Below are 24,212 nucleotides of genomic sequence, written 5' to 3'. Positions count from 1 at the left end.
CTTTGGTGCTGGATCTTACACCATCTCTGTAGCATGCCCAATGTCTTTCTTGTGTGGCAAGGACTATGTTGTAGTTCTCATATAGTCCCCAAAGAACTTAGCACAGGGCTTTCTTACCACAAGAAAGATGCTCAGTAATACTGAATGGACTGAATCTGAAATGAACTTAAAATGAAATTGTAGTAAGCACACAAGGAATTTAGGAAGAAAGGAATTTAGGAACAGAATCAAACTCAGAATTCTTGGAGTTCCTAAGTTCCAAATTTAATTCATAACCTACCAAACAATACTGATTATTCATATCATTTGTATTTTCATTCTGTAGGCAAAGCTCCATGAGACAGGGATTCCCTCTCCAACAAGGAGATGGAATTGACCCACTTCCATTTTCCATCCCACAATGACCCCAACACCTCTCCCTCAGAACCGGTAACAATTACGACTCTGATGTTGACAGGTCTGCTCCCCAAGACAACTAAATGGTCCTCAAAGGCAACAATACCACCTAATTCATCCTTCTTTCTTATCACCTGAGCCTAGCACTGTGAGACACACAATAGCACTTAATAACTATTCGAGAATGTTAGAGGGAGAGTATGTCAAGGAGAGAATGTTAAGAAAAAGAGCATGAGATTGTAAGCCTGCCAGCCAGTAGGTCCATCTGTACCCCAATAAATATTTTATAAGAATCAAATTAATTAATAATAAGAATAAGGATGAACAAACATTTATGTAAAACCCAAAACACTGATGGGGTTGATCACAAAGCAATGAGTTTGGCCTCCACAATTAGTTTATCATCCCAACTTGAAAGCATTTAGATAAATTCAGTCATTCTTGAAAAACATTGTTCTTTCAAAATAAACCTTTCTTGACCTTTGCTTGGCATTTTCATTGGAAAAAACAAAAAGATTACTCAAATTCCACTCCTCTGCTTAAAAAAAGAAGAAAAGAAGAATAAAAGAGTAAAATCTAAATCTCATCCCAATATAAGTGGCAAAGTCATTTTTTCCACTATGGGTAAACACCTGTAATTATATCGAAGCACTTAAAATTGAAAGTGTGTTAGTGAACTTCAAAATACGCATGAATTTTGCTACAACCTGGCAGATAACTTCTAGTTAAATGATCATCACTCTGGAATGAAGAAATATCTCCTTCAGTCAATGTTTTCAAGTAGCTACAAGCTACTAGTCAAAGTTTCAAATTAATGAAAATTCCATTTTTGCCGAGTCTGTAGAATACCTAATCACATTAATTCTTCCAACTTTCTCATGTACAGATTGGCCTCAAGATTTGGAATCATCTGTGCTGCCATGGGGTACCTGGTTATTTTACATTACATTCTTACCCCAAAGCTAAAGAATGAAGGGTGCTTCTGCCAGAGTCAGCTAGAGGAGGCAGAACACTGAAAAGACCATGGCCTCTGCAGTCAGGCTTGGGTTTAAATCCTGACTCTACTACCTGCTGACAGTCTGATGTTGGGCAAGTTATTCAGTCTCTCTGAACCTCTATTTCCACCTTGGTAAAATAGGGTTAATTCAAACTTCCTACAGCTGTTATGGGGACTATATTACATGGTATATATAAAGTGACTAGCACATAATAGGGACTCAATAAATGTTAGTTTCTCTTCCCACTTTTTTCACAGCCACAAAAAACTCATTCAACACCTTTATTTTTAGAGCAACAGCTCTACAGTAGTTTCCTGCTTTGGAGTCATTTCTAGGCCTGCTGATAGCCAGGTCACAGTTCATTAAAACATTTACATATGTTCTTTGCCAGTTTTAAAAGAAAGAGTTCTTGATGAAAAAAACAAAACAGCTTTATAAGCAGTCAGTCTTCTCCTACCTCTGATTCAAGAACAATTTTTAACAGTCTAACTACTTCTAAAAACCTCTTCTTTATTTTGGTCCCCACTGATTTGTGGAACTTGTCGCTGTCATTATAATAAATAATCAATACATTTATTCTGAAGAAACTACTAGCCAGGGGAATCATTAGGAGGAATCTTGGTACCCAAATCCTTGGCAGAATTCTAGATTTCCATTAAGTTTGCAAAATTCTGTGAATTCTAACAAAATGTTACCGATTTTTATCCTATGAATATGTGTTTCAGAGAAAAATTCTTGTCTGGATTTAGTTTGCTACTTTATTCTGGATTTATTTAGCTAAACATTTGCAGAAAATGAGTAAACTATTCTATTCGTTGCTATTGATATGGTTAAGTCACCACACGGCTAAATATCTCCTGAGGGGAAAAAAACAGCTTGGGATTTAAGCCAGGATGACAACTGTACACCAAAACTGAGAGCTTCTAGAGATACCAAGCGTTTTGTTAGGTTTGAAGAATTCCACTACTCTGGATTTTTTGTTTCTCAAGGATAGTTTGCTACTATTCCTATTTTGTAGTTTAGTAGAAATGTAAAAATTCCCTTCCTCCATCCTTCTGGCACGTAAGAGAAGGACACTAGTTGGCATGCACTATTTTTATGTCGACAGCCAGAGCTATTTTAAGCTACTTTAGTACTATCCAAAAAGGTTAGCATGACATTAGCAAGCTAAAAAGTAAATTCTCAGTCTTTGGTCACTTACTAAGAACATTACTTTTTAACAACCCAACTGTCTATCTCTTGGTCATACAGATAAAAATAAAATTCAAAAACATAAGCCATGAAGCCATAATTAGAAAGTCCTACCTTTTGCGCATCTCCCGTAAAATATGCAATGGCTAGGGTGGGCAGAATCATGAACAGTGCATTGTAATAGAGCAGACCATATTTTCCCAGCTCCTAGGAGAGTAAAAAATTAGGTGTTTCATTCGGTTCCGGTAGACAGAGAGAGACAACCCTGTACAGAGTGCCACCCCCCATTACAAACACGCACCCCTCCCCCACAACATACACAGCAAATTAGTCAAGTCAGAAGTCTTGCAAACATTAAGAAATAACCTAAGCTTTCAAAAAAAAAAATGCAAACTTGCAAGATTTCAAGTTTATTTGAAATAAATTCCTTGAGTGCTTAAGATCAGAGAAATAAAAATGACATCAACTGGTTGCCTCAAAACAGCAAGGAGAAAAGAGGTTATTTTGAACACAAACATACCTCTCTATAGAAACACGTCCTTGGAGCCCTTCCCTTTCCAGACCAGAATAAAAGTCACCAAGTTAGTCCTGGGCTTTTCAGAACTATAACAGAGTGCAATTTAACAGACACAAAGACTCACACCTAGACCAACACAGACAGACATGACTTCCCAGTGAAGTATTTCTCAAAATGTATATGGGAAGTACAATGAAGATTAAGAAGAAAAAAAAGAAAAAGGAAAAAAAAGAAAAGAAAAGAAAGAAAGAAAAAAAAAAGAAAGAAAATTAAGATTACCCTACAGGGACTTCCCTGGTGGTCCAGTGGTTAAGAATCCACCTTCCAATGCAAGGGACGCGGGTTCGATCCCCGGTCGGGGAACTGGGATCCTACATGCCGTGGGGCAGCTAAGTCCTCACACCGCAACTACTGAGCCTGTGCGCCACAACTAGAGAGCTCATGTGCTGCAACTACAGAGCCCACATGCTCTGGAGCCTGCGCACCACAACTAGAGAGCCAATGCGTCTCGACTACTGAGACTGTGCGCTCTGGAGACCACGTGCCACAACTAGAGAGAAGCCCGCGCACCGCAACAAAGAGCCCGAGCGCCACAACAAAAGATCCGGCGTGCCACAACTAAGACCCGACACAGCCAAAAATAAATAAATAAAATAAACATTAAAAAAAAAAAGATTACCCTACAATTCCCAAACTATGGTATGACTAGTTGTGCCCTCAGCTACTGGGGAGCAACAAAAGACCACACACATCTTCAAACACAGGGAGTCTATGAGAACTGTGGGTCCACCTTTGATTCACAGAATTCTGGGACATTCAGCAGGAAGCAGTCACCTAAAAAAGTAGGCCTGAGTTTGGAGGGTAAAGGGGGGGTAAAGGAATAGCGAGGACAGGGGCATAATATCTGCCTAACTTCTGTGACTGAAAGATCACCAAGTGATATGAAAAGTCAAACTACCTTCTCAAAAGCAGCTTTTTTTTTTAATTTTTATTTTATATTGGAGTAGAGTTAACAATGTTGTGTTAGTTTCAGGTGTACAGCAAAGTGATTCAGTTATACATATACATGTATCTATTCTTTTTTATGTACCTATTTAGGTTATTACAGAATACTGAGCAGAGTTCCCTGTGCTATATCAAAAGCAGCTTTGAAAAACTGGAAACAAATAGCCAACAACAGAAAACTAGTTGATTAGACTATGATACAACCATACAATGAAATATTATGCAGCCACTAAATATGTTTAATACTGATTGATGAGGAAAGTGTTCATGAAACAGTACTGCATGAAAAATACAGGTTAGAAAACATTATATATCATCACTCTTTTAAGTTTTTCTCATAGTTAAGTGTGTACATGCACACATACACACAAACACACATTCTTACAAAAGGGTATCTACCAAAAAACAGTGCTTCTCACTCAATGGTGGAATTAAGAAAGATTTATATTTTCTTCCTCTTGCTTATCTATGTTTTCTACTAATACTATTATAAATACATGTTATTTGTGTGATTTCTTTTGAGTTAAAAATGTTTTAAATTCAGTAGCTGCATTCAGGTCTGAAATGCAGCACTAAGTCTTTATGTCCTGTGATTCATGCTCAAAGGACCATGATTATAAGCAGTTCTGAAATGATAGGTAATAAAACTCCTGATTAAAAGCATCTCATTGTGGCCCTACTGCCTGCTGGATAAACCGAATAACTGATTGCTTATGGCCACCACAGCATGAATGAAAAGGTGTGCCTGATTTCTAAGGCAGCAAGAAAAAAGCCACAGTAGGACAAAACAACCTTTAACATCAGGTGCTCCAACAGCAAGAGACATGAGTGTTATCCAGGAAGTAGAGGATGCCTACACACACACACACACACACCATCCAGACAGCTGACAAATGCCAAACTGTTGTTTTTCTTTTCACTTGTTAAAACTGTTTTAAATATCTTTTCCCGTTTTCTTAAACAGAGCACACTGACTACAATTTAATTTAGGGCATCATCATTAGCATGCATTATTGTATTGTGTTTTTATATGGTGTTGTCCATCTTTGAGTAGTTCCATCTGACTTTCACAGTTTTCCTGTTTCTCTTGTTATTAGCTGAGCTTCTATATCGCTGATAAGCCTCTGCCTCCAGATAGGATTGTTGCTCCTAATCCATGAACTGTGAAAAGCAGATCAATATGCTTAAAAGTTCTAATATAAGTAAGCCATAAGTCATTTCTGAGTGAGGAACTAAAAGGCTCCCCTGGGAATGAAATACTCAGAAACCCTCTTTGCTTTTTTTCTAGGTTCTAGGATGTATTCTAGATTGTGCTATCCAATATAGTAACCACTGGCCAAATGCAGCTATTTCAATTTAATTATAATTACATTAAACTACCAGTTCAGTTGTGCCGTCACTTATCAAGTGTTCAACAGCTACATGTGGCTAGTGGCTACCATTAATGGTCAGCAGAGATAACAGATTTCCATCATCATAGAACTGTACTCGACAGTACTGTTTTAGACAGCTGAGGCTGCTGGAGAAATGAAATGTTATTATTACTACATATTTCCAAAGCAGCAAAAAACCAGAGTAAAACTAAATCTCTAACTGTTCCCTTTTCTCTAGCTATTGCACAAAGATTAAGTTTTTTAATAGTAGCTTCCATTAAAATGCAATCATCATACAGAGTCATCAAGGCAAATAAACGGAGAAGACATAAAGGGTATATTCAAATAAAATTTGCTGGAACTAGATCTATACTGCCCCTAGTTCTTCCAGGTTATTCAAAATAAACATTCCAGATTATTCAAAATAATGAAAACTACTGGGATGGCCATATATTCTACGGTTCTTTCTGAAGAAGGCAAAGCCACCCGCCAAGATGATACAAACTCTATACTAATACTACTATCAAGCAGGTAGGGCATTTGTATTTATGATCTGAACCCCAAAAAAGGACCTGAAGTAGTTTCAGAAATACTGTACATATAATAGAGCCAACTAAAAACTAAGCGGATATGGTCATCTGACTGATGAGAACACAGGGATAGGAAAATAAGATAAAGCTATGGTCAAGTTATAAGACTTAAATATGAGATAAAAATACACCAGCTGCTTAGGAAAAACTATGATGGTATCTATGATAACAATCTCATGTGGGTCTTCATATAGGATCCATCATAATAGAAAGGACAACTCCTTCAATAACAACCCTATGATATATAAAGCTGAGTTCCATGTAGCTTCTCCTTACAATAATGCAATCCTATACCACAATGTAGTACAAGTAATATGGCTTGAGTGCTCAGCTTTCTGATGGTCTGGCTTGACCTCAAAATAAAATTCGGTGTGTTTATATTCAACGTATATATTAGACAAATAAAAATATCTTTAAAGCCTTCATGTGCATGCTGCAGTTGAAGGAAAAAGAGCGGGGTATATGAAGTTCAGGTGTATGAGATCTAGGCCAGGAAACTTGGTATTGCCCCTGAAAGAGAGAGATTCTAATACTGCCTACGTTTCCCATTACAGTTGGCCCTCCATATCCATGGGTTCTGCATCTGAGGATTCAACCAACAGTGGATGGAAAATATTCGGAAAAAAAAATTAAAATTCCAGAAAGTTCCAAAAAGCAAATCTTGAATTTGCCACGCAGGCAACTGTTTACACAGCATTTACACTGTACTTACAACTATTTACATAGCATTTATATTGTATTAGGTGTTATAAGTAATCTAGAAATGACTTAAAGTATATGGGAGGATGTGCATAGGTTACATGTAAATACTGCTCCATTTATATAAGGCACTTGAGCATCCGAGGATTTTGTTAATCTCGGGGGTTCCTAGAACCAATCCCCCACGGATATTGAGGGACTACTATATTTGTAGGACAAATATGCAAAGTCCATTCTTGTTCTGCAGCCACTTCCAACTCACTTCTGAAATCTGCTCAAGAGCTTCCAGATACTTCTTTCTTGTCCAGGTCCCTCACCAAGTCCTCTAGAACACAGCCATGAACGTTTATGACACTTTTCTCTAATGAACACCCCTTACTTACATCACTATCCCTCTCAAAGTCAATATTCACCCAGTCCGTTCCAGAAAAGCCAACAGTAAAATCTAATTGCTAATTAGAAAATAAAGTTTCTTACGTGAGCACCAAGGTACAGGCATTTCCCATCTTTCGTAAGTATTTTTCCTTATTCCCCTCTTTATCCCCTGATGAATTGACATGACCAATCCCAACATCAGTAAACATCTCTTAAAGAAGCGTGAGACTGCTACCTACTTTTGAATCTAATTTTTGTTTTACGTAGGCACCATTTGCTGCTGTCAGGACATCATTTATCAGAATAAAAACATATCCTTCCAGATCGAATGCCAAGTCAGAGCTGCAAAACATAAGTAACACTTTAATAACAACTAACATTTAAAGAACATGCATTAAATTTTAAATAAGTCTGAACTACAATATTTCTAAGAACATATGCTTATCTAGGTAAGTGAATATTAGGCATTTTATCAGCTACTAGTATTTCTTGGTTCCTGGTTAGAATTTGCAATTTCATAATCAGTAAGGGGGTCTTCAGAAATGAGAAGCACTAACACTTAAACACAGAATCATTAGCAATAATCAACCACGTCAGTTAATAGCACACTGCTCTGAATTCAAAGTCGGACAACAAGAAAGAACCAACCAAATTCACCATTACAATATAGCTGAAGCAAGCAGAAAGCATCAGAGCTCAATTTCACAGATAAGGAAAACAAAAGGAGAATGAAGTTGTTAACACGTCATTTTTCAAAGGTTCACACAAAAGGTAGGGCTGTCTTGCACAGGTGGTTGGGCCACTGGGTGGAATTTCTGAAGTGTGGAAGGTGGTTAGTTCTGAGATCAGGCTACATCAGTGTCTAAGCACATAGTGGGAACTCAAATACTTAAAATAATTGCCTAATGAGCCTAAGATGTAACTAGTGGGATTAGGGAAACTGAAGTTTCCTGGTATTTAGCAGAGCACCAGGCACAAGACCTTAGTAAACTGAACAGAATAAATGAAAATCTAAGTACGCCTTCAGCATACTTTAGCACCCTAGCTAAAACAGGGGCCCCGCATTCTGTGATTCTGCAAAGGTGCTATCTATTTGTAGCTAAACTACTACATGGGACAGACTTCTGAGGAGCTCTATGCCACTGCAATTTCGGGCAGAACTACCTAATGACCCACCCCTCTTCCAAGCAGCCTGACAACCCTCTAACTCCAGACTCTCTTCCTCCAAATTTTTTTCCCAAGTAAAAGGTTCTACCAGATAGCAATCTGCCTCAGAAACTTTTTGCAGGCCAGAGTTAGCCCTGAGAAACTCCTGTTGTTTTGCTCTATTTTAGATAGCACCAGCTTCAATGAAATGCTTCAAAGATTAGTAGGGCACCTTTAAAAAGAAAGGTAGGAGGCTCGTATAGAATTTTTCTCCAAGGAGGAAGGTTACCTAGAGGGAAAAGCAGTCAGCTATATAACGAAATTCTAGTAACTAACTACTCTATTTTTTTTTTTTTGAATGAAATTTCACTTTGAGAGTTAGGGTGGAGTAGAATTGACTTATAGTACTTTCCCCCCACCTACACTACAGGGATATGATGAAGGTAAATGAGCCAATTCAAGAAGCACACTGGAACTCCCAGATGGAAAATACGAAGTCAGACAGAATTTGCGGCATTAGCAAACCCACACATGCATGGTCTGGGCTGAGTAAAATGTTGTAGAAGGCTTCCACTCATCATTTCAATTTTCTGAGTCTTTGGGTATACATTTTCCCCATTCACTTTAAAATTAAAACTTAAGAACAATGGAAAAAAGCTTTAATAGAATATCTAAGTTACGGCATTTGTGATACCTTAGGTGAAACCAAATAAAGCAATTCTATTATTTATTTCCCATAAGGCAAATAATTTATTATCATTTGCCTTCTCTGAGACACTATTTTCTTTAGCAGCATGCAAAGGAAAAGAACGTCACGTGGTTTATAAAAGCACGCAGGCTCTGGAGTCAGGCACAGATTCAAATTCCAGCTCTGCCATTTACTAGCTGTGTGACCTTGAGCAAGCTACTGAACTTAGATTTTAGTTTTCTCAATATAAGTAGGAAAATTATACCCATACCTTTCAGAGTGGTTGTGAAAAATACATAAATAATATGTGTAAAAATACCAAACATATTGTATGGCACATGGTATATGCTCAATAAATAGAAGATAGCATAATAAACTCTAATTTAACCTTTCGAATGAATGAATGAATGAACTTTTAGAATGAATTTAACTTTTAAGAATCCCAAGAATCTGATTTTGCTAGCCTTAATCTTCATACAGCCAAAAAGATTTAACTTTTAAAAGTCTTTTACTTTTCAAAAACATGATTCTTATTTAGCCTATAAAAAAAATCTCTTTATTGGTAATTGATCATTTATTATCAATAATTATTGATAAATTCTAATGTACTCTCATAGATTTTATATAGGCCCACATCTTACCTGGCAGCTACAAAGGCTCCAATAATCATTGCAAATACAGTCATCTTAATACCCCAAGAAAAAGTCTTCCTACAAAATAAAATAATTAAAAAATACATACATGTGGCTTTAGTTATTTACAAAGACTCGTTTTGCAACACAGGCAAAAAAAATGTATGTTTTTTTTTAAAAAGTTGCAAACAAATGATTCCAAGGAACTGGATATTTAAAAGAACCCCTCTGATGAAGCAAAAACTTACTTTCTTATATAAGTAAGTATACTTATTTTTTCTTACTTTTATCATTTGTTATTATTATTATTGAGTTTGAATTTTTGCTAATCACATTTCTTTAAGTTGAAAATGGTCACACACATTTGTAGTAAAAGTAGCCAAGACATAAACACTATTTAAAGCCTATACTGATCTTCTGACCCAGCTTCACCCAGTGGCATCAGTAGGTATACGAATTCTTGAAAGTATATCTCATGTTCAGACAGGCTTCCATAAGGAAGCCATAAACTATCAACTCCTACAGCAAAGGGAGAAAGTTGCTTAAACTTCTCAAAAGATAAAGTAGAAACAACACAAATAACTGTAATATCTTACATATGCTGGGCACCTTTTCAGGGTGATTAGAGTTGGCTAAAGACTAGACATATTAGAAATTTAACTCACTTGAGTAAAACTCCTTCAGCAAACATTGTAAACAGGATGGAGAACCTTCTCAGAACTGTAAACATTGGCAAGCTGCAGGAAAAAAACAAAGATATTTAAGTAAAATAAAATTTGATTCTCTAAAATTAGTATTTTAAAATAATGCTAATCTCTTCCTTCCATTATGGAAATTCCATGCTGATTAATCTGTGACTAAATTAAATCCTTATTTCTCTCTAGAAAGTATTTGAAAGCCTGAAAGGGTTGCTTTTATAAAACTACCAGAAGTGAAAAACACAAAACTAATTATAAAATGGTAGAAAACATACATCTATTAACAAAGACTGATAACAGACACTTTTAATTTTACCCTGCTTATTATGTTAAACACCCTGAACAGTAATCATGTCAGTCTTTAAAAGACCTCTTCTTTCTTTTCTAGACTGACCTCCCTTCCTACCCCTAACCTTCAAATAACATCGGTGATAATCTTACCCCATAAAACATTCCCTGATTGCCCTTTTGTGGAAGTAATCCTGTCTTTCTCTAAATTCCTAGAGCATTCTGCTTGCACTTATCAAACATACAACCTCTTGCAACATAATTATTTCTGAATCTATCTCATCTCACCCCAAAGTGCCTTATACTTAACTGGCAATCAAAGATAGGGTGTGAATAGATGGATGGATGGATGGATGACAATGGATGAAAAAGAGCAAACTCTATATACAAGCAGCACTTTGCAGCAGGTCTGCATTTCTTTCCAAGTGGGTAATGAGATGTAAAAGGATGCCCCACCCATGATAAATTTGACTTCCATGGAACCTTCCCCAGAAATACCATCGTGGTCATTCTGTCAAGTTTCTTGGGTCTGAGGAAATGAAAAAAGCTTGGTCTCTACCCTCAGAGATCTCTCCATTCTGTTTTACAATCACCCATTATGCCAGAGGTTTAGCTCACGTGACAGTGGTGAAGCCATGGGCTTCTGTTAAATGGTTTCCCTAAGTGTATACTTTTAACATCACATATACCTGATACATACACTCTTTAAGTGGAAAAGCCAAGAATTGGGAAGTTAGAGGATAATAAGTGTTGTCATGGAGTAGAGAGCTACTGCTTCTTTCTAAAAGTGAAAATGCTGCCTCTACAATCATATGGCCATGTGTAAAATGTTAATCATATTTGTATCAGGGTTCCATCTGATGCTATTTTAACTACCTTATGTTAAAAGAAAAACTACAGGGCTTCCCTGGTGGCGCACTGGTTGAGAGTCTGCCTGCTAATGCGGGGGACATGGGTTTGAGCCCTGGTCTGGGAAGATCCCACATGCCACAGAGCAACTAGGCCCGTGAGCCACAACTACTGAGCCTGAGCGTCTGGAGCCTGTGCTCCGCAACAAGGGAGGCCGCGATAGTGAAGAGGCCCGCACACCACGATGAAGAGTGGCCCCCGCTTGCCGCAACTAGAGAAAGCCCTCGCACAGAAACGAAGACCCAACACAGCCAAAAATAAATATAAAAATAATAAATAAATAAATAAAAGATTACTATTAAAAATAAAAAAAAAGGAAAAACTACTAAAGTTTTCATATCCACCATCTAATTTTACTTGTGGAATTTGCCTAAAATATACTATTTATGAATTGTACTAACGAATTGAAATCTCAGAAGCCTAACATATATCCTTCACTATTATAGGTCTGGAAAAATAATGAAAATCTCCCATCACAGTATTTTACAACATTTTAAGACTTTTATCATCAAAGTGAAGGGAAAAAAAAACCCCAAACAAACAAAAAACTCCTTTCTCTTCAAACTTAAGAAATTTTCTGGTCCTTTCATTTTTCCAGAATCATTAACAATGTGTTAAACATTTGACATTTTCAAGTACAATTTTAAGAACACATTATATTAACCTCACTAGTAAAATAAAGTTATCCATACTTCAGTTTCTTTGTGCTGAACAGTCCCGTGATTTGGTTCCCAAAATATAGTAGAGGTAGTGGAAACGTCTAGAAAATTTAAAAAGGGATAACAAAACTCAATAATAAAGACAGCTAAAACAAGGTCCTTTTCAAACAGAAACAGTTTTGTTTATATGATCAAATTCTTTCTACTTAAAACACAAGATTAGTTCTCACACACAATTTTGGCCCCCATGAAGCACCCAAACAACATTACTCCTGGATAAATAGCTCTCTGCAGAAAGAATGGAGGGGAAAAAAGAAACACAAATATGAATATGATCAAACCATATGGGACAACAACATCTTTCTTTACAATATGATAATGTAGAGCCCATTGTTCTGATGTCAGCAGAAAAAGGAAAGGCATTTCATCTTCAGGTGGAGTCAAGCAGAGGCAGATGGAAGAATAAGAAAATAAACCCAAAGAATAATGAATGCAGGATACACTGGCTAGATTAGATGGACGTAGAAAATGCAAAATGACTGTAATCCCAGCAAGTCTTCAATAATTAAAACAGAACACAAGATCTAGGGGCACTTTTTCTTAACTTTAAAGAGACTGTGTTAAAAACACATATTAATACATTTATTCTTTGCCTTCATTATACCCACTCTGGATTAGGCAATTTCAAGGCTGCAATTTTTAAATATGTAAGGCACTGATGAAAAATATATATAGTGACTTCTTTTCAGAACATAAAGTATTACTTTTTTTTTTTTCTTTTTTACCTTTCGAGGTACATTTCTGTCAAAGTCAGGAAACTTGACTACTCTGAGTGCCTTTCCAACCCAGAGTACTGCCACCGTGGTCACCATCTGTAAACAGAGAACACAGATTCACCGTTCTACATATAAAGACACATTCAGAAGTTCTAACGACACAAACCACGTAATGCTGAAGATTCCAACTAACCTGGCCAAGTCCAACACATAGTGAGGAGGGAAATCTACAAAAATGGTAGAGAAAACAAAAAAAACACAGGGTCAGAAAAACCCGAGCTCGGTGAATTCAATTTGCACATCGGCAACCTTACAATGCATTTTGATACAATACACACCAACGTCTACCCCTCATCCAAATGACAATCTGAGAAAAACCCCTGCCGGTTGTCAGGCAACACCGCTGATTTTGTAGCCTCGGGCTGCCACTTGTCTCATCTTGTCCGATTCTACAATTTCAGTAGGCTGCCTGTAACGGATTTTTCTTGGAAGTGAAGACATACATCTCTTGAACAGTTTCACACATTTAAAAAATAAAATGCTTCTGCCTCGGGGTCCCAGTGGCAGCATCACAATCATCTTAAATGGGCTTGAGGATGCGTAGGTCCCCAGAGGCTGTCTATCAGCGAAGTCGGAGAACCCTGAAGTCCCGGACCCTAGCCCAGGCTGCGGGGAAGGCCGGGCATCCCTCTCCCGCCTCCCAGCCTGGCATGCACAGGAGTCAAAAAAGTCACGAAGCAACTCCGCTCCGTCGCTCCGAAGGGCAGGGTTTCCAGGGCGCTGCACGGCGGGCAGGGCAGGCGCTTTCTGAACGCGGCCCCGAACGCTCGCCCGGCAGTCCCGAGCTCGGCGCCGGGAGCGGGACTCCCACTCCGGGCCGGCGCGCAAGCCGGCTCCGCCGCCCCGGCCGCGTATCAGCCGCCCGCCCGCCCTCCCTCCCCGGCTCCCGCCCAACTTTGTTCAGCTCTAACTTTGCAGGCAAAGTCCAGGGAGCCGGCGCCCAGCCGCCGCCGCCGCCCGCTCCTCTCCGCGGCCTAGGTCGCCGCCGCCTCGGCCCTACCTGTAGTTGGTGAGCACGCTCTTGTTGACCACCACGATGAGGAAGGAGCTCACGCCGTAAAAGCCAGCGGCCAGCAGTTTCAGGAACACGGTCAGCGTTTCGGCCGACGCCATCCCCAGCTCCTCCTCATGTCTGTGTGTGGAGGATTTCGCGGGGGCTTCTCCTTTAACCCGGGCCTGCTGACGTCTATGAACTTCCGCCATGGCTGCGGCGGTGGCGGCGGCGGCGGCGGCGGCGGCGGCGGCCTGCGAGGGAAGCGGCGGGCGGCGGGGCCGAGCAGCGCGGGGGTCTGAGGCGGCAGCTCGCGGGGACTCGCGGGACCGCGGCCGGTGTACTGAGCCGGCTGCGGCCGCCGCCTCGGCTCCCCGCGCGGCCGCCGCCCACGCCCGCCCAAGGGCAGGGACGCTGTGGTTCACACGCCCGGGGACTTTGGTCGGGCATTGTGCAACGCGGGGTCAGAGGGGAGGGGCCGCGCCTGGCTCGGCCTGGGCAGGGCTCGGAGAGGGCCCGGAGAAGGGGCAGTGGCGACCCTGAGTCCCGGACAGAGGGAGAAGAACCTTAGGGGGAACCACTCGAGGACACCAGGACGCCTAGCAGCACAACACACTCGCGGAAGGAAACGACCGGAGAGCGCCTGCGCGCAAGCCCGCGCCGGGTGTCTCGGGGGCCGCGTACCTGGGATGCGGAGGCTGGCGGCTGGGGGGCTGAGAGCCGTATTTTCCAGATAACTGCCGCAACCAAAATACAGACCCTCCTCCAATCGGTAACAGGTGGCTGGCTGAGTAGTTAACAATGTGCGTGGGTCTAGCCTCACTCGAACGCTATTTTGGTCTCTCTTGCACAGGGCCGAAGCCCTTAAAAAGTATCAGATGTGGATCAAGAGTAAACATTCAACTGTTCGATATTTCAGTCTGCGTTGCCTCAGATTTCTTACGGTTTCTGAACCCAGAAAACACTATACAATACTGTCTTTGAGATTGTACTGCCATATCCAAAAAGTAGCAAGATAATAAAGTGGCTTGGGGGTAGGTGAAAGAGTAAGGTGTTAGGGCTGAGTTCCAATTCTGCGTTTCCTAGAAATGCCCCCTCACTAGCTGTGTGCCCTTGGGTCAGTTAGTTGAACTCTCTGAGCCTACATCTCCTCATCTCTGGATATAAAGCTGGTTTTCAGTAAACAGTAGACATTGTTATATAAGAGAAACAAATCATTATTACCAGCGTAAACAAAGAAATGACATATCTAATTTTAATGTCAAGACAGAAAAATAACTTTGAATTATTTATCTAAATATTTTGTCCATATCTTTAAAACATTTTCCCATATTTTAAAATTATGGTAAAATATACATAACACAAAATTTACCATCTTTACCTGGTTTTTATTATGGTGAAATATGCATAATATAAAATTTATTATTTCAACACTTTTTAAGTGTACAATTCAGTGGGTTAAGTACATTCATATTGTTGTGCAACTCTTAACCACTACCCTTCTCTAGAGCTTTCATGTCATCTCAAACTGACATTATGAAACCACTAAACAATAATTCCCCATTCCTCCTTCCCTCCATCCTCTAGTAACCGCTACTCTACTTTCTGTCTCTATAAATTTGACTATTCTAGGTATCTCAAATAAGTAGAATCATACAGTATTTGTCCTTTTGTGTCTGACTTATTTCATTTAGCATAATATTTTCAAGGTTCATCCACATGTAGCATGTGTCAGAATTTCCTTCCTTTTCAAGGCTAGATAATATTCCATTGTATGTATATCTTTTGATTTATATATTTTATGTTATCCTGGGGACACTTGTGTTCTTTGACTGCTCCTTAGGAAAAACTGGCACACAGGATGAAATTCTTAACACAGTCCACAAGGCCTTAGGTGACATGGCTCCTGCCGTCCTTACATTTTCCTCCCTAGGCTTCAGCTAAATCAAACTACACCCAGTTCCCTGAAGAATAATCTGGGTTCCTGTGTCCTTACTTCTGTGTCTTTACTCCCATATTCCCTACATCTGGGGTGCTTTTTCTCTCCCTCTCCTCCACTGTCTCCTGAAGAACTGTTACTTTTCTTTCAGTATTTAGGCAAAATATTATCTCCTCTCTGGGCACCTTCCTTCACACCGCCTCTCCTTGCCCTCCACAAAAATGACATCTCTCCTTTGTGCTTCTCCCACTGCATCTTTGTGCATCCCCTTTATAGAGGCTCTGGAATTATATGTTTACATGTCAGTCTGTTCCACTGGACAGTGAGCTCCTTGAGGGCTGAGTGAGGCAGGGACACCTAGAACACTTTAGATGTTTTTGCTAAATGAATCAGTGAATGGTATAACTTTTCAACAATGCAAGAAGCGGCCAAATTTCTTCCTTAACTGCTGGCAGCAGAAGAAAAATAACTAGAAAGTTATATTTTGAGAAACATCCCTTGTGAAAAAAATAATTATTAAAATAATAATGTCGCTCATTACAAAAGCAAACAAGCAAAAGAGACTTGTATCGCATAACTATCTTGCTCTCTTCCTCTCTCACCCCAACACGTTTTTCAGAGAAAGCAACTGCTAACCATCTCGGGGCTCTAGAGCCACTTTCTGTGCCTATACAAATACATATACACACACATATGCATATACATACATACACATATATTTACAGACATGTATTGTTATACATTTTTTAACATAAATGGAGAGAACCAGGTAAAAACACTGATGCTCAAACCAGATACTGCCTCTGACACTAGTTTTGTGATCTCCGGCAAGTTGCTTGATGTTACGGTGGTTCAGTTCCCTCATCTGTAAAATGGAGATAACAATAGCACCCACCTCATAGGGTGGTGATGAGAATTAAGTAAGTTAATAAAGTTAAATGCTTAGAATATAGTACACACTTTACAAGTGTTCCTAATGATAATAATTACTATTATTATCATTATGATTATGCAACCTTTCTCTTTTCACTTTTTATTCCTTGAAGGCCTTTCTGTGGCAGTAAAGAAACTCTACCTCATTCTTTTTAATGGCTGCAGAGAATTCTATCAGCTAGATGCATCGTGATTGATGTGGTCCATCCTATAGACATTTTTAAGTTGTTGCCATTTTTTCAGTTTATAAACAATGCAGCTTTGATTATCCTTGTCCATTCAACTTTGTACAGGTATCAGTTTCTAGAAGTGGAGTTGCTTAATTAAAGACTACTCTTAGGGGCTTCCCCGGTGGCGCAGTGGTTGAGAATCGGCCTGCCAATGCAGAGAACACGGGTTCGAGCCCTGGTCTGAAAGGATCCCACATGCCGGGGAGCGACTAGGCCCGTGAGCCACAACTACTGAGCCTGCGCGTCTGGAGTCTGTGCTCCGCAACAAGAGAGGCCGCGACAGTGAGAGGCCCGCGCACCGCGATGAAGAGTGGCCCCCGCTCGCCGCAACTGGAGAGGGCCCTCGCACAGAAACGGAGACCCAACACAGCCAAAAATAAATAAATAAATAAATTTATTAAAAAAAAAAAAGACTACTTTTAAAAAAAATTAATAGAATGAACAAATTGATCTCCAAAGAGGTTGTACCAATTTTATATTACCACTAACACTGTATGAAAAGGAAATTTCCTTTTATAAAGTCAGATGGTGATAATGGAAACCAGTGAAAGAGGCCAGATAATAGTTCAAGTGCTACTCTATGGAGTATGAAATGCCAGGTACAAATTTCTGCAACAAATCAATTGCAATTACACAAAATGAAATGAAAATAAATCTCCTAAAAAGTACTGATCCAAGCAATTACTGTTGTTTTTCTCAGCATGATTATGTAATTTATTAGCAAGTATACACTAAGACCTACCATAGACAGGCCAAGAACTGTGTTGGGTTTTCTCAACTCCAGTAATGATTTGTGGAGCCTCAGTAGAATGCTGTGAAGTGTAGTGGAGTCATGCATTCTCATTAGATAATGAGAGATAAGATAGGTACTAAGGGGCTTCCCTGTGGTGCAATGGTTAAGAATCCGCCTGCCAGTACAGGGGGCACGGGTTTGAGCCCTGGTCTGGGAAGATCCCACGTGCCGCGGAGCAGCCAAGCCTGTGTGCCACAACCACTGAGCCTGCGCTCTAGAGCCTGCGAGCCACAACTACTGAGCCCACATGCCACAACTACTCAAGCCCGCGTGCCTAGAACCCATGCTCCACAACAAGAGAAGCCACCACAATGAGAAGCCCGTGCACCACAACGAAGAGCAGCCCCCTTTCCCCACAACTAAAGAAGGCCTGCACGCAGCAACAAAAACCCAACACAGCCAAAAATAAATAAAATTAAATCTTTTAAAAAAATAAAAAGAAAAAATAAAGCAACTATACTCCAATAAAAGAAGATATGTACCAATACTGTAGTAGGGTATTATTATAGAAAATTAGACTTTTAGGTATTTTAGGTACTCAAACCTCTTTCCTAACCTTAGTAATATTAATCACAGAATTATATATGGGAAATTTATACATTATCTGATAAAATTTAATAAAGTTTAAAAAATATCTTTAAAAACTGTACAAGATTGGAAAGACTGGATTTAAATGTTCTCATTGATATACAAGCCTACTCTAGTTGGAAATGTCAACATTGTAGGTTGATATATTTTATATCTTGCTAGGTGTAATTACTAGCAGAAAAATCTTCTTTGTATTTAAATCATGTCTTTTGCTTTAGCCATCATGTTTCTTCATGAAGGAAATTGATCAGTACTCTTCCCTACACTTCTCAATTTGCCCTGGCTCACTTGCTTTTCCTATACTGGAATTTATTTGGCCTTTTTGGTGTTCACCAATTTCTTGTTTCACTAGATCAGCCAGCCTAGATCATACCCAATAGCCTACTGTGTTATACCACTGATTATGCTATAGCCAGGGAGCAAAGGTCATAGGTGTTTCCTATTTGAACAATGCTTTTAAAATTCTGAGACCCGAAGTGCAAAGAAGGAGCGTGCAGCTTCTCTGCACTGCCTCATACTTCTCTGTGTTGGGCTGGAAGGAATGACCTCAGTGACCACTGATGGGTGGCCTGGCAATGTGCTGCGATTGAAATTCATTATCTCATTGCATCCTTACCACTCTAGGAAGTAGGTATGGTGAAACAACTTATAAACAGGAAAACAAAGGCCTAGTGGAAATATTAGGCATGCCCTGAGTCTCACAGCTCTAAGTAACTGTACAGATTTGGCCCTAGTCCGTTCAACATTTAGTTTGTGGTCCTCCACTGGACACCCCTGCCTTATTTGGGGTAGGTGGACATACTTGCTTCTAAAGTTCTCCCAATGCCATTACCTCCTTCAGTTGCCAAGTTTAGTGTTTAGCAATGCCATGAAGAAGAATAATCAGGATATAGGAACATCAGTCTATTAAAATCATTGTCACTCATGACCCATTCACAACAATACCATACCAGACATCAATTTAGGCATTGAAAATACAGAGACATTTCAAACTCAATTTATTTACAACTGAACCTCATACAAATCTATCCAAAGTCAGCTGCTTTGAATCTTCTGTCTCTGTGAACTGACTGGCCTCACTATCCACCTATTCACATGGCTCTGCCCAATCTACAACCACCTCCAATCACTCTTCAACTCAGACCAAACTAGTTTTATCCCCTCCACTACACTGAAGCTGGTCACCCCTAAGTCACCAATGACCTCCATGGAAGTAAACCCAGCTGACTCTCAGTCCTTCTCTTGCTTGACCACTTCACAGCATTTGCACGCTGACCCTCTCCCTTCCCTTAGCTACACTCTCTTCCCTTGACTCCTGGGACACCACACTCTCTGCAACTCCTCCTGGTTCTCTGGATGCCCCTTCTCATTCGTCTTTGCTGGTTCCTCCTCTTCTACCATATCTTTAAAATAAAAGTTTCATATGCCTCAAGGCTCAGTCGTGGGTCTTCTCATTTGATTCTACATATTCTCACTAAATAATCTCATCCCATTCCATGGCTTCAGTTATGATTTAACATTCCATCAACACTTCCTAAATCTACTCATGTGTGTTCTCTTGAACTCCAGGTTTGTATATCCAACCGTGTCCTAAACATCTTCACTTGGATGACTCTCTCTGAGGCTCTTCAACATGTCTAAAACTAAATTCATCCTTATCCCCTGAACACCAGCAAACTGCTTCTCCTCCACTGTTCCCCATTGTATCAAGTAATGAATTCTGACCAGCTGAGATCCTGGCTGTCTTACTTAGCTATCCAAAATACTTACTACTTCCTTGGGACTTCTCTGGCAGTCCAGTGGTTAAGACTCTGAGCTTCCAGTGCAGGGGGCATGGGTTCAATCCCTGGTCATGGAACTAATATCCCACATGCTGCACAGCTTGGCCAAAAAAAATAAAAATAAAAAATTTACTACTTCCTGTTTATCAGATCCAATTAGCATATTTCAATCCCTATATTGAACCAGTTGATTTTGTATGAGAATGTTCAGATGATCAAGATCTCTGTGGACTATATTATGGCAGAGAGTAGGAGATTTGATGTAACCCTGAGGCAAGACTGTGATGTTGTACTCCTGACCCTGCCATTTAAGAAGTAAACTGCTTCTAGTCAGTCCTAATAAACTGATGAAGAGAAAAAAGCATTTGCCATATCAATAGCAGCATACTAGGTGTCAGGAGCTGTAGTGTTGATCTGGCTCAGTAAAGATGCTACATGTGAAACATTATCTAAAATTGGAGTCACCTCCTGATTAAGTTTATAATCATTCTTAGATATTTGTCAAGATCTGCCTTCTGTATTGGACAAACAGGTGAGTTAAATGGAAATATGATAGGTATCACCACTCATGGATATTTCCAAGTCTTTGATGATGGCAATAATCTCTGCAATTTCCCTAACGATATGCTATTCCCTTTTGTTACTGTTCTGGTAGGATGGGAAAGTTCCAGAGGCTTTCACTTTCTACAATTATGGTCTTTATTCCATGGGTCAAAGAGCCATTGTGAGGATTTTGCTAGTTGCCAAGTATATCTGTTATGTCTAAACATGTATCTCTTCTAATTATACATTCAAGAATTGGATAAATAACCACACAGTGGCTCTATAGACCCACTGGACTCACTGTGTTTCAGGTTTGGGCTAAGACTCCAGTGGCCACCTGACTCAGCCCCCAGTTTCACTGGTAGTTTACAGTGATATAGGTGCCCAGGAATTAGTATCAAGTAGCCAGTGTTCCATAATCCCCAAAAGGTCTGTGTATGTCCTTTCCCCCAGTACACAGTCACTCTAGTAAATCACTGCAGGTCCCTCTGAGGAAGACTCGGAGGAAGATATGGTGTATACTTGTACCATGATACAGGAGCCTTCCTCAAGGACACTTGACACCCCCTTCAGTGCAAAGGGTTCTGGTTCTATAAACTGGCTTACGTCTGGAAACTGAGTGAGAGACTGTGAGTCTCCATTTTAGAAACTCAAGTTAGATTTTTTTGCTGTCAGTCTGGCTTTTCCTGTTATATAGATTAAGCACCATTTTAGTAGGTTGCCTTGCTATTACATTCTTAGGGATGTTGTAATCAATTAGCCACTGCCAAAGATTCCTGGGGATTAAAACATTCTGGTTACCACTATGTTACTGCTTTCCTTTTATGGTAAATATGCCCATCTCGCCTTTGGTGGTTAAGAACTGCTACTTGCCTCTGATACTCCAGGACTTCTATCATCTCTATTATAAATAGTGAGCCCACCTAAATAGTGAAATTTCCCACCCTTATGCTTGGCTTAGCCATGACAGAACTTCTCAAGGATGTACATGCTCTACACAAAAAGATGTTTCTCAACGTGTTGATGATGGGCGTGTCCTCTCAACATGTAGTTGAGAGATGGGTATGTAGATTATTCATGATAAAAGCCCTCCAATATTCCTATCTCCCTAAACCTTGGAATTCCTTCATCTACATTATAATGGAGGAGGTTCTGGTCTCTCGATCTCATTAAACAGAGGCCACTTTTGAGCCCAGGTCTTAGTTAACTAACTATAAATTGTCAGAATATTTCCACCTACATGAGCTAAAACATTAAATCCAGAACCTCTGGTTAAAAGCACTCATGTCAATACATATGGCCCAATCCAGTGTTATGGTCCATCTTCCTTAAAACTCATCCCTATACATATTCTCCAGGTTTATATTGATATAAATTAGGAAAATCTTGCAGTTTTTTTGGTATATCAACTGCTTCCTCCTGGGTCAGACTTTGTACTTGTTCCCCTGGAGCATACTGATATCTGACCCTACTAATGGGGATAGTAGATAGTTTTCGAGCAAGGAAAGGCTAATATCAGGCACAGGAGGACAAGCTGCTTCTACTGTTAGAAGAGGTTCAGAGTGACCTGAGAATTCAAAATTCTCAACTTGATCTAAATCCAGCCAGATGTATCCCCACTTCAAGATTTAGGGTCCCTCTGCTTCCCTATCATTTTCCTAACTTCTTCATGAGAGACATGGCAAAGCTGTAAATTCAACTGATGTAAATTCTGTAAACTGGACAAGTATATATTTATTCACTTTTAGGAACACCAGTCCTGTGGCTGCAAGAAATGAGAGATCCTTTTAGAGCTGCCATAGAATTTCTCTAGCTCTCTGATGAAACTTAAGCAGACTATAAGGACCTGAGTTTGATACTTTCTTTCTGTAAGTGTTTTAGTCCACTCAGAAGAATCTATCCCACACCACAGTCTTCATGGTCATAATTACTGCTGTAACAGTCAAGTGCAGCAGGCACAGGCTCCAAGGCACTTGGGTCAGCAGGCACTTCTTCACAATCAACTACAGGTGATGATTTAATCAATCATGCTACTTCTGCATGACATGGGTAACCAGCATTCATTTCCCATTAGCAAGGAGCTCAGCACTACATTCAAACCCAAGGACAAAACCAAACCAATCCCCAAATCCCATCTTTTAGAGTCTGTTTCCTGGAACCACTCCTAGTAACAATTTCTGTATCAATCCGAGTCCAGTTAGGAGACAGAAATAACACTAGTTATTTGATTAGAGAGAATCTAATATAAAGAAATATTAACTAGGGACTTCCCTGGTGGCGCAGTGGCTAAGAATCCTCCTGCCAATGCATGGGACACGGGTTCGAGCCCTGGTCCAGGAAGATCCCACATGCCACGGAGCAACTAAGCCCATTACTGAGCCTGTGCTCTAGAGCCCATGCTCTGCAACAGGAGAAGCCACTGCACTGAGAAGCCCTCGCACTGCATCGAAGAGTAGCCCCCCGCTCGCTGCAACTAGAGAAAGCCCGCGCGCAGCAACGAAGACCCAACGCGGCCAAAAATAAATAATATAAATAAAAATAAATTTATCAAATGCAAGGTTTGAAAAAAAATCTCTCCAAGGTATCATGGAGGTAGCCACTGCAGGAAGGGAAGGGGGAATAACGGGAGGAGACTGGAATTATTAAAACCTATAGGAGGAACCCTAGTAGCTAAAACACAGACCTCTGAGGAAGAGATGCTGCTCAGCTGATACCAGAATCTTTAGTTTAGAAAAGGCTCCCCGTAAGCCTGGGATCCAGACCTTTGAGGAGGAAGCACCAACTGGCTGCTGCTGTGGGCTCTGGGAGGCACTAATAGATTGGTTCTGCAAATTCAGGGAAAACCGCAAATGGCTTTCACCTGCTGCTATGCGAAGGACCTGCTGTTCCTGGGCTGAAGACTTGTTGCTGGAGCATTGCTAACAGAGGGCAGACTGGAAAGGACATTTTTTTCTTGCTCCTCCAGCTTTGCAATCTCCCTCTAGCACCACCTATGGCGGGGCCTGACACAGAGCCAGCTGGCAAAGCAGATGCGTGGTTTGCAAAATACAAGCACCAGCTTCACAAAGCAGAATAGAGAAGGGTGGTCCAAACCTAGTGCAAGGTTTGGAGCTGAGAGACAATAAATTAACAACTGGCGCCCCCATTTTAGTAAAAGGAACCACCATTCACCACGTTGCTCACCTTAGAAGCCTAGTAGTTACTCTCAGGGCCTCTCTCTTCTCATCTGCCATATATAGTCCCCTAAATACCTCTCAAGTCTGAACCCACTGCCGTCATCGTCATCCCTCACCAAGGCTACTGCAACGACATCGTGACTAGTCTTCAGCCAGATGACTGTGGGTCTACAATTCACTTTCTACATAGCAGCTACACAGCAGCCACAGCGATTTTGTAAAACGCAGATCTAATTAT

The 24,212-nt window shown here is 40.3% G+C and overlaps 1 protein-coding gene across 4 annotated transcripts in view; it reads right to left on the bottom strand.

The window, feature by feature from the left end:
- SLC35D1 (solute carrier family 35 member D1) overlaps positions 1 to 14,379 on the bottom strand; it is a 61,208-nt gene extending 46,829 nt beyond the window's left edge. Inside the window, exons 1-8 of one of the 4 annotated variants that reach the window (XM_082420922.1) lie at positions 14,001 to 14,379; positions 13,134 to 13,167; positions 12,950 to 13,036; positions 12,198 to 12,265; positions 10,276 to 10,347; positions 9,620 to 9,688; positions 7,384 to 7,486; positions 2,700 to 2,792 (exon numbers count right to left, since the gene is read on the bottom strand). In XM_082420922.1, the coding sequence (XP_082277048.1) occupies positions 2,700 to 2,792; positions 7,384 to 7,486; positions 9,620 to 9,688; positions 10,276 to 10,347; positions 12,198 to 12,265; positions 12,950 to 13,036; positions 13,134 to 13,167; positions 14,001 to 14,203 (729 nt within the window). In that variant the 5' untranslated portion in view covers positions 14,204 to 14,379. The remainder of the gene's footprint in view (positions 1 to 2,699; positions 2,793 to 7,383; positions 7,487 to 9,619; positions 9,689 to 10,275; positions 10,348 to 12,197; positions 12,266 to 12,949; positions 13,037 to 13,133; positions 13,168 to 14,000) is intronic. The other 3 variants (XM_082420923.1, XM_082420921.1, XM_082420920.1) reach the window with 3 other exon arrangements.
- Positions 14,380 to 24,212: the final 9,833 nt, after the last annotated feature.

Source organism: Balaenoptera physalus, assembly GCF_965194825.1.
Source record: "Balaenoptera physalus genome assembly, chromosome: 1".
NCBI classification, from domain to species: Eukaryota; Metazoa; Chordata; class Mammalia; order Artiodactyla; family Balaenopteridae; genus Balaenoptera; species Balaenoptera physalus.
This window is presented reverse-complemented; position numbering and strand designations above follow the sequence as displayed.